This window comes from Myotis lucifugus, unplaced genomic scaffold (assembly GCF_000147115.1).
Source record: "Myotis lucifugus unplaced genomic scaffold, Myoluc2.0 scaffold_63, whole genome shotgun sequence".
NCBI lineage: Eukaryota > Metazoa > Chordata > Mammalia > Chiroptera > Vespertilionidae > Myotis > Myotis lucifugus.
In genome coordinates, this window is record NW_005871111.1 from 1,280,431 (window position 1) to 1,295,868 (window position 15,438).

Sequence of the window (15,438 nt, forward strand, 5' to 3'; positions counted from 1 at the left end):
GCTAATCAGCAGGATATGCAAATTAACTGCCAACCAAGATGGCGGCCAGCAGCCACGCAGCTGAAGCGAACATGAGGCTTGCTTGCTCCAGTGACGGAGGAAGCCAAGGTTCCCCGCCTGCCGCAGCCCAGCTCTGAGCTCCAGATGCAACAATGTTGCAATTATAGAAGCTAAACAAACCCAGAAACCTGCTTTCAGCCGCCAGCAGGCTCAGAGCTTAGAGCGGCCAGTGATGGCAACAGAGTTTCAATTATAGAAGCTAAACAAACCCAGATACCTGCTTTCAGCCAGCCACAGCCTCAGAGCTGGAGCTGGCTCTCAGCTCCAGTGACAGCTATAGAAGGTAAATAAATCCCAGAATAAAAAAAAAGAAAGAAAGAAAAAAGAGGCTGGGAGCTTCAGTCGCCCGCCAGCCTGAAAATGGCCCTCAGCCCCTCATCCAGGCTGGCCAGGCACCCAAGCGGGACCCCCACCCTGATCCGGATCACCCTTCAGGGCAAACCAGCCAGCCCCCACCTGTGCACCAGGCCTCTATCCTATATAGTAAAAGGGTAATATGCAAACTGACCCTAACAGCAGAAAGACTGGGAATGACTGGTCACTATGACACACACTGACCACCAGGGGCAGACGCTCAATGCAGGAGCTGCCTCTGGTGGTCAATGTTCTCTCACAGTGGGGAGCTCTGTTCAGCCACAAGCCAGGCTGATGGCTGCCAGTACAGCGGTGGTGATGGGAGCCTCTCCTACCTCCTCAGCAGTGCTAAGGATGTCCGACTGCAGTTTAGGCCTGCTCCCCGCTGGCAAGTGGACATCCCCCGAGGGCTGCCGGGCTGCCAGAGGGATGTCTGATTGCCATCTTAGGCCCAAACCCCCGGGGAGCGGGCCTAAGCCAGCAGGTGGTCATCCCCTGAGGGGTCCCAGACTGCGAGAGGGCACAGGCCGGGCTGAGGGACCCCCTGCCCCCAAGTGCACAAATTTTTGTGCACCGGGCCTCTAGTTTATTATAATTTCCATATATCATGGAGTCACTTTGAAAGGAGAGACTTTGGGAAAGACACCTAGTTTTTCTACTTCTCAGATTACTGAAATAAATAGAAAATAATGTTATTCCAACTTCTAGTTAATATGATCACTCATATTCTTAAAGGATGGGAGCAGTATTTACCCCCAAATGAAATATGATCATATTAAGTATATTAAAAGTGTATTAAGTATATATCCTTGTTCAGGGTGCAGTTCATTTGCAAAAGAGAAAGGTGCTGTCTTATTGGGACTCCATAGTGCATTTGGGACTTTAAAAGCCTCACAGTCAACAGTCAGGCATTTCCCCTCTGCATGGTGGTGAAGTACTTGATTCTGAACTCTGTGTCTTGAAACTTTCAGTTCTACGATGCTAGATGACTAAGCGTCCTCCTGTTCCTGCTCAGAGATTATTTAGGAGACATCTTTATAAAGATGACCTCTCCAAATCATCTGATTGTTATGGGTACCATACACACGATGTGACATCTAAGCGTGCCTGAGGATTACAGGCTTTTAAACTAGTAGCAAAATCACCTTGGGCAAATTCCTCAAGCTCTTGGAGTTCCAGTTTCCTCATCTGGTGAAAGTACATAGCATCCCAGTTGCTGTGAGCTTTAACTGAGATGTTGTGCATGAAATGAAGAGTGTAGCATAGTGTTTGGCACAGAGTAAGCTCAGTAAATAGTAGCCATTATTAGTTGGAATTAACCTGAAAGACTTCTGAGGGGTGTGGAATGCTTTTTTTTTTTTTTTTTTTCCGCCTGTGCTAAACTTAGAAGATGACCTACATCTGTTGTTTAAAGAATAATGCCCTCAGAGAACAGCCGCTTCTCAGAAATGGAGTGACAGTCTCGAGTTAATTATGCACAAAATGCATCATCTGGAGTGTGTTTCCTTTAGTGATGAAGAAATATAAAAACTGCTTTTGTAGTTGGAAGCTATATGCTTTTTATTTAAACAGCGAAATTGTTTTATATTGAATAAGATCTAAGGAAACATGAGATCTTCCTCTCAGAGCTGCTAAGTGTCATTTCTGAGGCCAGAAAAGGGGCTTTGTCTTAGATTTTTTTAATCCAGAGATATGCTTTTTTTTTTCCATTTAGTTCCATTAAATCAGGTTTCACTCTGCCCCGAATTTCTTGTTCTGTTCCCAGTCTTCCACTGAAGAGCCTTTGAGCCTTGGCAGGAAGCAGCTGCCTTAGCAGTAAGCACGGCAGTCATTGGCCCTGGAAGAAAACACCAACAGCAAGCAAGCTGCTTTCCCCTCCCACTGCCACAGCATCTGCACATTCAGAAACTGTACCCAGAATTAAAATTAATGACCTGCTCTCTTCATTTGGGCTGTAATGCCGTCCTTTTAAAATAATACTACTATGTATCCTTGTCTATCAAAATGGAGGACCACAGCTAAAAAGCAGGCATATCCATAAATGTGAAACAGCTCAAGTCTTTATATACTTTACTAGAGGCCCGGTGCATGAAATTTGTGCATTGGGCGGGGGTTGGGGGGGGAGGTATTCCTCTCAGCCCAACCTGTACCCTCTCCAATCCGAGACTCCCTGGGGGATGTCGGACATCCTTCTCATAATCCAGGACTGCTGGCTCCTAACTGCTCACCTGCCTGCCAGCCTGATTGCCCCCTACCTGCCTCTGCCTGACGGCCTGATTGCCCCCAACTGCCCCCCTGCCAGCCTGGTCGCCCCCAACTGTCCCCCCTGCTGGCCTTATCACCCCACGCAGCCTGCTGTTCAGTTGTTTGGTCATCCCTCACTAACCCCCTGCTGGCCTGGTCGCCCCATGCAGCTTGCTGTTCAGTTGTTTGGTCGTCCCTCACTAACCCCCCTGCCGGCCTTGTCACCCCACACAGCCTGCTGTTCGGTCGTCCATCCAGTTGTTTCGGTTGTGACGGCCCCTGACTTTTTATATATTAGGATACTTTATATACTTTATAAGCTTTAGCTCAGTCACTTTGAAGGCTAGAGGCCACCTCAGAGAAAGTGTACTAGCAGTTGATTAGTGGAAGTGCACTTCCATTCATGGCTGTGTGAGTCACCACGTCTTCATTGAGCACCACTGTATGCAAGCTATGCATGACAAGCTGGGGAACACCAAGAAGAGGACACTGGTTCCTGCCCTCAAGGGGTTTAGCTCAGTTCAATAAAATGTTGTGTGCCTGACTAATGCTTACCACCCAACAAGGATTGACTTTACCAGGTCAGGTAGGGTGTAAGTGCAATAAGAAAAACTATTATATACCTGGTGCCATAAAACTCATAGCCTGGAAGGTTTGATAGGTCAAGGTTTGGGAAAGACTTTCTGAAAGCGGAGGCCAGGCACAGTGGAGAAGACATTTGCAAATGATTACCTGAATGCCAGTCATCGAATCAAGCAGATTCCACGCATCATCTCATTTTAAAATTGTGTTTTTAGAGAAGCAAAATTGAGAGGAAGTTACAGAGATTGTCCATATACCTCTATCTCCACACATTCACAGCCTCTCCCATTATCAACATACCCCTCCAGAGTAGTACATTTATTACAAGTGATGAGCCTACATTGACATATCATTTCATGTCATTATCACCCAAAGTCCATAGTTCACATTAGGGTTCATTCTTAGTCTTGTACATTCTGTATGTTTGGACAAATGTATAATGGCGCATATCTATTAATATAGTATCATACGGAGGGTGGGCACATTTCTTAATGAAGTATATTAAAAGGGCAGAAACTTTAACAGAAAAAAATAAGTAGTTTTGAATACATAAAAATTTAAAAATCTTTTGAGTAATCAAGATTATGCAACCTCAGAGGGAAGGCAGGGGAGAAAGGGGTGAGAGATCAACCAAAGGACTTGTATGTATGCATATAAACAGAACCATGGACACAGTAGGGGGGTGAGAGCATGTGCTGGGGGGTGGGGTAGGAATGACTGGGGAGAGGTCAATGGGGGAAAAAGGAGACATATTGTTCTTTAAACAATAAAGAATTAAATTTAAAAACAAGATTACTATAAAATTAAAGGCATTATCTCATTAAATTCTCACAACAGTTTTATGAAGTAGGTGCTTAGATTTCTTTTAAAGAAGAGGAAACTAAGGTGCAGAAAAATGACACTGCAGATCAGTGGACTTCTGGGATATTGATTATCTTGGTGAAGAATAAACGTTGGTAGAATAAGAGACATATTGAAGAAGTAGTTCAAGTTTAATCTTTGCAGCAGCCTTTGATATGAATCCCAGCTACTACGTCAAGGTGATGTTGATCTTCATTTCAACAGTTAAAAATATTATCTTTTGCCTGGCTGGTGTGACTCAAGGGTTGAGCGTCGACCTATGAACCAGGAGGTCACAGTTGGATTCCCGATTAGGGCACATGCCCGGGTTGTGGGCTCTATCCCCAGTGTGGGGTGTGCAGGAGGCAGCTGATCCATGATCCTCTCTCATCATTGATGTTTCTCTCCCTCTTTCTCTCTCCCTTCCTCTCTGAAATCAATAAAAATATATTAAATATATATATATACATATATATATGTATATATATATATTTCCATTCCATCCTTTGAACTGTTCACTTCCATACCTTCCATACACTTTCTCATTATAGCTGTTGTGACAAAAATGATACCCTTTTCAGGTGTGTTCATATGCAAAATTTCAGAGCTATCAAGAACAGACAAATTAGATGCTAATTACAAAAAAGCATAAAATCCCTTTTTTCTATCCCTTATATAATAGATTATATATGCATCCCTTTAGTAGTAGAAATTATCTAGTCTCAGATAAACAGGGACAGGATAGTATGGATCATTAATTACTTGTTAAAAACAGGAGGAGAAAAGCCAAAACTGGCCCAACCGGTGTGGCTCAGTTGGTTGATCATGGTCCCGAACAACAAGAGGTCGAAGGTTTGATTCCCAGTTGGGGCACACGCCTAGGTTGTGGGCTCCACCCCCAGTTGGGGGCATGCAGGAGGCAGCCGATTAATTTTGATGCTTCTGTCTATCCGTTTCCTTTTCTCTCTCTCTAAAAAAATCAATGAAAACATACTAAAAAAGAAAAAGAAAAGCCTAAACTTAACTATTAGCAATGGATGAAATAAAAAGTTGATTTTGGGCTATCATCATAGTTTATCAGTGGGAAAATCTGGAATGAAAGAATTTAGAATGTAAATGTTTTTAGATCATATTTAGGTGAATTCCATCTAGTTAAAAATCCCATCACATCTTGGATAAAAGCAGCTGGCTTACTGATTGTTTACAATAAAATGTTTCTGTGCAATTGATCTAAAATTTGATTGAAAATGTAGATATAATATTTTCCTCCTCTGGAGTAACAAAATTTATGCTATGTAATAACCTTGACATGTTTATGGCATCGTATTTAATGGGCCCTCCAGAGTGCTGGTGAATACCACAGTTTGGTCTGTTTTCTACATTTTTTAAGAATCTGGAAAAGCTGTAGGTAATGAAATATGCTTCATAAACTTTTTGCATCTAGCTCAACTACTGCTGTCTTGATGCTTAGCAAAAGGGTCAAGGACTGTGTGTTCTATTAACTTCATTCGTAACTGAATTTAAGAGATTTTAATAGCTGTTTAGAATTAGTGTTTGAATCCATACTACAAAGAACATTAAGATTTTTGGCACCAAACAATCCTACATATAGCCACTTAAAAAATGAATGGATTTAATTAGTATTGTTTAATTCCATGTATATAGATATATTCTTGTATAACATATAACTGTATACATATATTTTTATACAAAATGTACATATTGCATGTTTTACAAGTACACTTTATATTTTGTCCCAAACAGATAAACAATCAGATTCTGTACGGAAGAAGTCACCAGAATGCATCTGCCATTATTAAGACTGCCCCATCCAAGATCAAACTGGTTTTCATCAGGTAAGATAGATATATCATAAAATCTGAGCTCTCTTCAGGAAATGTTATTATTTATGTATGACTATTGTATCTTTGGTTTAACAAAATCACTGTATTCTAAAAATACATTTTCCTTTTGTAACTGTCACTGTAAGAAAAGTCTAGTTTGTTTTGAGTATGAGGCTTTCTTATTATTTGTTTCACATGATAGTATTGGTAGTTGAAACCAGTATTTGTATTTCATTTTTTTAAAATCTTCCCTTCCTGGATATGATTCCCTTTCTATAAATATAATAGCATCTTCTAGCTTCTCCTCCTTCTGTCACGATCATTTGTTATAGGAGCTGACTCATTAATGTCTACATCAATGAATAGGCAGGAAAACAGAACCCAGGGAACTATAGAAGCTTCATATTAGGAGTGCTGGTGAGAAATCCAGAGGGGAGGTGATGTGAGCTCTGCTCTCTAGAGTTACATGCTGTGTTTGGAGCCCCATATGTACCTACACCTTGCCTGCTAGCTGACTGAGCCTTTTTGGCAGGAGTGAATCAGATTTGGGGAGTCCGCATTGGTGGTAGCCACCATTGCCTCATTGGCAGTGGAATGAGCTTTGATTCTGTTATTGGTCTAAAATGACAGGTAAATCTGAATTATTTTTAGGTGACATAACTAACCCTGTATGTTAACTGTTGCTCTGTTTCTCTTCCTTCTGAGGCTCAGTTATTTGTAAAATGGGAATAATAAAGCATCTGCCTCATTGTGATATTTCAAAAATTTGAAATGTTCAGTAGAGTGTCTAGCATAGAGCAAAGGATGAGAGTGTTAACTGGTATTTTATGATGGTGATTATTCTTCTTCCTCTTCTCTTACCTGTCAGTAAGGCCTATCCAATCCCAGGGGACTGCTGAGATTAAGGGGTAATTTTATTCCCAGATATGGTTACTACTGTAGGTGAATACAATATTCCTTCCCACACCATCACTTCAGCCTCAGGGGGTGTTATTGCTTTGCTCCTAAAGAAATCCTACATTGGCAACTTTTTCTCCCACTCGCTAGCATTTTCTGGCCTTCCTGTTTTTTACTCTTGTTTCCAGAGGGAAAACCTTTCTTCTGCTTGTATGTCTTTGGGTGTTAAGGTGACCTTCTCTGGCTTACTCACCTTGACCTACTATTAGTCACAGATCTTCTCTTTGAGTTTCTTTGCCCTTCCTATTGCCAGAGGTTACAAAATTAAACTTAGATGATGAAAAGATGAACAGACTTGAGGAATGGTCAGCCACTCAGGAGTTTAGGATCATGGGACTATTGGGCGGAACACTTTGTGAAGTGTATGATTGGCTGGCCATGGTGCTGTACACCTGAGACCAGTATAAATTAATGTTAAAAGTGAACTGTAATTGAAAAATAAAAAAATATATATTAATTTAGAAAAAAGAGTTTAGGTCCTCACCGGTGTGGCTCAGTTGGTTGGAGCATCATCCCATATACCAAAAAGTGTAGGGTCAGGGAACATGCCTGGATTTTGGGTTCCATCCCAAATTGGGATGTGTGCCCATTTGGGGCACGTGCAGGAGGCAGCTGATTGATGTTTCTCTCTCACATGGATGTTTTACTCTTTCTTTCCCTCTTCCTCTCTCTAAAAATCAATAAAAAACAACAAAGTTTAGGATGTCCATTGAGAGAAGTCCATACAAGTAAAGAATTCAAACCACTTGGCCTTGAAAACCTTGCGTAGAGTTGTGTGAGGATAACATGAGAAGACGTAAATAGCACTCAATGGTGACTGCACTGAAGTGCTCAACACATGGTGGAGACTGCTACGGTGCTATTGTTAATGTTCCTGTTACCTCTTTAGCATTTGTGCCTTTGTTACCTACCCATCCTGGGCCATCCCATTTTAAAGAGAGCAAAAAGAAAATTGACTAGGATCCAGAGGAAATCATTTGATGCAATTAAGTAGTTGGGAAATAGAACCCTCCACCTTCAAGAAAGAAAGATGAAATGATTTGAAGTTGTTTGGAATGCAGAAGAGAAAGGTGAGCAGAATATTAGTAATAGTAATAAAGACCCATTAATTTAGTATCTGATGATTTCAATTTTGATTATTCAGAATGGATCAGTATCAAGGAAAGAATTTGTTCAGTAAATTAATAGTAAAGCATAATTGAGGATGCTACTGAATATTTACCAACTGCAAGTGATTTTAAGCAATTTAGAAGTATCAATGTATATTCAAAATACATAATCTAATTATGGACGTTCCTTGCATGATCATTAAATTATAATTCCTAGCACATAATGGGCATTCAGGAAGCTCTATATCTATTTTTATAGGGAGAAAAAAGATGTAGTCATAATTCTGAACAATCTAGCCACTTTTAGACTGTAAAGGAAAATGAGCTTAAGTTTAATCAAGAGTTATGTATGCACTGCTGACAACTTTTTGTGTGATTCCGTAAATACCTCTGGTAATTTGTGTGCCAACATTTTATTAATTAATACTTCAGTTTTCATAAAAGAAGAAACTATTCATTTGACTGAGAACTCTTAACTAAAGTGATGAATTCTTTTCTAAAGCAAGATTGAACTATAAGCCTTTATAAGTAATTAAAAAACAACTCCTATATTCACCTAGCTTCGTTTGAAACTGGGTTTAATGCTTGGGCTGTGTGAGCCTGGTCAGTTTCCTGATCTGTAAAATCTATAGCAATCTCATGAATTGTCTAATATATTAATATATATTAATTGCTTGGCAATATGGGCTCAACAATGTTCACTGCCGTAGCGGTGGTGATGATGATGATGATGATGACGATGATGATGGTGATGATGGCAGAAAACCATGAGAAGGGTGGGAGGAAGGAGGTAAAAGAAAAGAGGTCTTGGAGAAGGAAAGAAGAGGGGAAAAAAGAATCTCCTTCATATGTACTTTATCTACTTCCAGAATCTTGACTATTTTTTAAAGTTCAGCACATTCACAGTTTAAGAATGTTTTCATTAACATGATAATGTTTAAACACTGAAAGAGATAGCTACGGACATTATATCAACCCATTCCTGGTAAATGTTAGAATAAGAGACATGAGCCAAACCTGCCTAAAACATCTTTTAGTTCTCTGTCAGCTGCTGCTGCTCCTCCTCCTCCTTCTCCTCTTCCTCCTCCATCTTCTTCTTTTTCTTTTAATGAGGGCCTGATATTCTAACAAGGAGAGAACACTGTTTTGTTTTGTTTTGTTTTTTAGTAGAGCGCTGTTTGAGTAATGTATAAAGAGGAATCTAATTAGCATGACTTAATCTTCATGTCAATAAAATATATTAGATTCGAATATCAACTAGTGTCAAAACTTAAAGCACTCAAGGGAATCAAGAAAATATTATATTGCTCATCAGCTCTGTACATCAGCGATGGAGGCATAATGGCAGATGGGTGCCCTATTCTTGTGTGGTAACCTGTGCATCTCAGGTGCTATCCAACATACATGTCATCCTGTCTCCTTCAGGCTGATTGCCCAGTTCATTAATCATGTAGATACACCTTTCAATTTCTGCCTATGTATTACCGCTTTCACTCTATTGTTACAAGAACCCCAATTTTGCCTTTTGGAAACTATCAAATTGGAACAGTTAAATATTGACTTGTTATCAAGTTTCAGGAAGTAAAACTTAAATCATCTTGGCACAACTGATACAATTATACTTATGAATTGCATAACATATATTGTGTTTTATATATATATTTATATTTATATATATATATATTATTACTTTAAAAACTGATTTTTATAAGTTGTATTTCTTTAAAGTTAGTGCTGCTGTTTGCCAATATTTTCTTCCCTAGTTGAAATTATTGATTCTCTATGCATTTCCAATAAATAGAAATTTTTGGCTTTTATACCTTGGCAATTTTAAAAAATTTATTGACAATTGTGATAAAATTGGGAACTGGCCACAAATTTAAGAGTATAATTAAGAGTAAAGTAATCACAGAAAACTGTTAAAATATGCTGCAAGCAACATATTGATTAACTAGGGCCTTTAATCTATAGTAATGTACATTTGTGCAATCATGTCCTTGTCATATTCTTTTAACACTCATATTTATTCAGATACTAATTGATCTATAGTTCACAAAGGGTCTGTGAGTTATTAATGAAAATTAGTAAGTTGCCGCTATGTATATATGATTTACATAATCACTCACACACGTCCCTCTTTGTCCACCACATCATTAGATTTTGGACAATCCAGTAATCATGTAATTGTGCCCTAAACCACATAGGGACCTTGATATACTAAATTTTTCTACTCTAGATCATCCAGAGGTGATACTACAATCTGGGTTCTTACTATGCACCTCACATTTAGTTCTGTGAGTTTTCCTACTCAGCATATCCTCTCTACACAAGCACACCAATTTAAGTACAGGAGGAGAGCTCTATTAATACGATGAAGAAGGAATTTCTGTGTTTGGGAGTGTAGGGATCCAAGGAGATTAATGATCCTGCCTGCAGCTCTTGTCATACGCGCCCCACTATCGAAAATTAAATGTCATGTATAACAACTCACTCTCCATTACTTAATTACATGTGGAAAACATGTACTGTATAAAAAACTCCTGGGGCTTAAGGAGGCCAAATAAAACTGAAACCCTTGGATTTAGCGCTAGCTATCAAGTCCTCTTGAGTAAAAGTGGATTCACCATGGGATCCGCTTTACTGTATCAATTAAACATATGTCTTGGTTTTGTAATTAAAAATAGAGTGTGCCCCATCATTCTCTGGCCATATCCCTAAAAGACGACATTGACTAGAAATTAAGGTGACTGTCAGAGTCCTATCTGGGAGAAGTCTATCTAAATAAGCAAAGGGAATGCCTGCTTTTAAAATCCTTTTTGTGCTCTGCTCTTGATTCTTTATATCTAGTTTTGATAAATAGGAGAAAAGATGGTGGGCACAATCATGAGTTTTACTTTCATAAAGAAATATTCATGTATTTATGCAATAAGTATTTGTTGAGTGCCTACTTGTGCTGGTGCTGTAGAGTCAGCAACACAATCTCTGCCCTAAAGAAGGAGGCAGAGAGAAAACAGTCTGGTACCTTAATCAGTGATATAAGTGCTATAATATTATAGGGACATATAGGAGACGAACTTAACCTAGTTTGGGACCCTAAGGGAAGGTGTCACAGAGAAAGATACTTAGAAAGTATGTATAAAAACCCACAGGTTTTTAGAATTGGATGTCATACCCAGTATACTTGAATATTTACTTGTAGGAGAAAAGCAATCCATCTTTAAGAAAGCACCATTAGATGACTACAGCTGTGTATGTCGTTTGAATACTGTAAGAAACCATCTTTCTGACTCTCATGAACCAATAAAGAATGCAATGCCCCTTTTCACATGCACAATAAAATATAATTCATGGGATATATGACATGAAGTTTTGAGGAAGAGGCCTGCCATTAGCACTAAACTTTATTAGGAGTTGCAGGGAGAAAGGAAGTAGAGATACATGCCTGCAATTTCAAGGCTCTTCAGTATCTCTGTTGGAACATCTGGTAGACCCATATGAGTCTCTCAAGTGCTCTGAAATCTTGACTCTTGGTTAATTTCTTCAGTACTTGTTCCCTATGCTATTCATATTAAATTGCAATTGTGATTATTTGTTTTATAATAAATAATTTATAAGCCTTTCAGTGAAAGAACAAGGTGTGGTTAAAGTGTTTTGTGTTTTGCTCTTTTGTCAGACACTGCAAGTTATTTAATTTATTTTTGAGAGAGAGGAAGGGGAGGGGGAGAGAGAGAGAGAAACATTGATCGATGTGAAAGAGGAACATCGATTGGTTGCCTCTGGTATCCATGCTGACCCACCACCTTTTGGTGTACGGGGCAATACTCCAACCAACTGAGCCACACCGTCTACATGAATGAATTTAATTCAAACATTTATCGAGTACCTACTGTTTGTCAGATGCTTTATAAAGCCATAGAGTTAAGCTTTCCAAAAACCTCCAAGACATGCAAATAAATAACTATACATCAGGCAAAACAAGCACCAATAGAGAGAACTCTATGATGTTAGGGTTACTGAGATTGTATTTTAAGGCTTGGTTGCTAGGAGTGCAATCAAGTGCTTCACAGTTAAGAAGGGAACGATTTAGAGGTATTGAGACCAAGAGAAAGCAGAAAAAGGAGACAGGTAAGTAGGAACATTGTTGTCATAGTCCAGGCAACGTTACAAGTACATGAATTAGGATGGGGACCATAGAGGAAAAGACATGAAAGGATGAAGTCTTTAGAATGTAATCATTAGACTTGGAGATGTCTTTGGATCTAAGGGTTGATGGCTGAATGTATTAAGAGTAACTGAGTACTTAGCACCTGGAAATTTCAGCATCTGGGATTGAACATCATAGAACCATGACATATTAAATGTTAACTATTGTGCCTTAGTTCTCTGACATTTACATTATCTTACAACAATTCTAGTGGAAGGTATTATTCCAATTTTATAGATTAAGAAACCAAGATTTTTAAAAGTTGTTTAGTATCTTGCTTACATTACATCTTACTGATAGAACCTAAATAGGTAGAACTGTATTTTTGCCTAGGTTATCTTAAGTGTAGATTTCTTTTCAGAATAGCTCATAGTTGCCTTACACTATATATAATCATTTCCATTGGTGTTATCCAGGTACTACCCTCCTGATCTCTGTGTGTCGGGTTCTAAATTTTGAGTTCCTGGGAGAAATAATCTATTGGCACAAACTGAGGCAGCTAGTCTGCCCCCTACATCCACTGAGGGTGAGACAGGGTGTCAGTGTTACACAGTGTAGACATTGCGACTGTAGCCCATCCAGAAAATCACTGTGAGCTGGGCAAACACCCCAAAGAAATGTCCATTCGTGTGGTTAATACTGACAACTGGGTGACTGCAACACACTGTCATTTACTCATTGCAGCAGCTTGGAAAGCACAGAGGATAGTTTTAGGAGTTCTGCTTTTTATCTTTCCCTGCCTTGTTATGACCACTTCCATTCAACAGACCTTTACAGTGCACCTACTCTCTGTTAGTTACAAGCTGGGGATACAGAGAAATCAGATCCCATCTCTTTGTTTGGCAAGGGAGGAAGAACAGCACAAGTAATGTTCATAGAGCACAGCAAGTACAATGATAAGGACATACACTTACAGAGTTCCTTACCCTGAAAAATTGTTCTCACTGTTATCCCTGATAGAACTCCATTCTCTCTCTCCCAGCAGCTATCAAAGACAATAATAAAAACACCAACAAACAAGTACAATTCCCGATTGTGTCCTATATGGGGCACTGAGGCCTACGAAACTTGTTGATTATGTTGCAAAGAAAAGTTAATTATAAAGCAAACAGATTTCATTCCTTATGAGAACATAGAATATGAGGTGTCAGGGGGCCCCCAGAATTCATTCAGGTTAACTGATTATGTATGTTTTGAAATATGTTTTTATGATTTTTGAAAGAGAGGAAAAGAAAGGGAGAGGGAGAGAGAGAAAAACAAACATCCAATGGCTGCCTCCTACAGGACACCTACTGGGGTTCAAGCCTGCAACCCAGGCATGTGCCCTGACGGGGAATAGAACTTGAGACCTCTTGGTGAATGGGACAGTGCTCCACCAAATGAACCACCTCACAGGGCAGGGCTAGGTTAACTGCTTGTTTAAAGTGTAAATGGCTTCTCTCCTTTGGTCCCCCTCCTTCTACTTCTTTCTCTTTAAAATTGCTGCCATCTCAGGTCTCTACTTGCTTGATCCTGAGGTGTGTGGATGAATACTCACTAGTAAGTGGATTATAAAAGATTATGGACTGTAACTTCTGATAGCAGCTTTCTTCTCTCCATTGAGAGTAATTGTAGGTTTTCTATTCTGTGAGGCTTAAAAAAAATTAATAGTGACTTCAAAGGCTATTCAAGTCATACTAATTTGGAGGAAACGATTAAATTGCAAAAGGATAATTTGGCTGATTTGAGCTAACTAGGTCTAGTTAATCATGATTTCTCAATAAGAATTTATGTACAGCCAGAACCGGTTTTGCTCAGTGGATAGAGCGTCGGCCTGCGGACTCAAGGGTCCCGGGTTCGATTCCGGTCAAGGGCATGCACCTTGGTTGCGGGCACATCCCCAGTGGGAGGTGTGCAGGAGGCAGCTGATCGATGTTTCTCTCTCATTGATGTTTCTGGCTCTCTGTCCCTCTCCCTTCCTCTCTGTAAAAAATCAATAAAATATATTTAAAAAAAAAAAAGAATTTATGTACAGCCCAGCCATTGTGGCTCAGTGGTTGAGCATTGACCTATATCAGGGTTCGATTCCTGATCAGGGCACATGCCTGGGTTGCAGGCTCCATCCCCAGTGTGGGACATGCAGGAGGAGGCCTATCAATGATTCTCTCTCATCATTGATGTTTCTGTTTCTCTCCCTCTCCCTTCTTCTCAGAAATCAATTTTGAAAATAATAAAAAATAAAAGAATCTATGTGCAGTCATATTTTTAATGCTGTTAACCTTGAAAGAGATAGAGAGCCATCTGCTTAATTACTGACAAATATACTCTACCCCTGGGGCTCTGGATTCTGAGTAGACATGTCCTGTCAGCTTTAGACTCTAAGCTAGAGCTAAGCTTTCTTGTGTTCGTCAATGGGGGAAACTGGGTAGGAAAGGCAGTTACCACTGGGGAAAATGCTATCCGTACCCAGGGGGGACTGACTACGTCTGGGTATGAGCCCACTGCTGAGAAATGTATTGAACTCCCTGGGGGGGGGGGGGGGGGGCGGGGGGAAAGCCATCTCTCAACATAGTAATGCATGCTGAAGGCATCTGTAATGCTGTCAGAAAAAGATAGATACAGTATATTCTTCACACTCTGTATTGATTTATAGTCCCCCCCCCCACCCACTTTTGCTTTGATTTGGCTGGTGTGCTAGATAGTCCAAGAATCTGAGAAGGTGAGAGCAGGAAATGGCACCTAGACTTCATCTCTTTATTTATAGTCTGCCTCGTTCCCCAGAATTTATATCAGTTCAGGATTCATACAGTTCAATCTACTGAAGAGATCAGGAAACTGATTTGCTTAGAAGTTTCCCCCCCAAAATCCTATAGCTAGTTAGTGGCAGTGCTAAAATTGAAACTCCTACCTCTGTCTCCTTATTGAAGTGATTGATTGTTACATTTATTTTTTTTTTTTAAAAAAAAAAGCTATGTTAAATACAAACTACTTGCCAGGCACTGCATTTGCCCTAGATGATGTAATACTAGTAGAGATTAGGAAGGACATGAATCTTGTCTTTGGAGTGCTTACCCTCCCCGGGCGGGGCGGGCCGGTCGCAGATTTGAAGCCAACATTCATATAAATCGGTCATGTAAATTATGAAAGAAACAGTCCTATGATCATTGTATAGGGTGCTATAAACATATAATGGAGATCCTAGAAGGCTTGTTCCAGGAAATGACATTTATGGTGAGCTGTGAAGGAGAAGTAGGAATAAATCAGA

The 15,438-nt window shown here is 39.7% G+C and overlaps 1 protein-coding gene across 1 annotated transcript in view; it reads left to right on the plus strand.

Annotated features, from left to right (window-relative positions):
• PATJ (PATJ, crumbs cell polarity complex component) overlaps window positions 1-15,438 on the plus strand; it is a 292,560-nt gene that overhangs the window by 188,302 nt on the left and 88,820 nt on the right. The window contains 1 exon segment of the mRNA XM_023754657.1: window positions 5,845-5,936. Coding sequence (XP_023610425.1) covers window positions 5,845-5,936 — 92 coding nt within the window.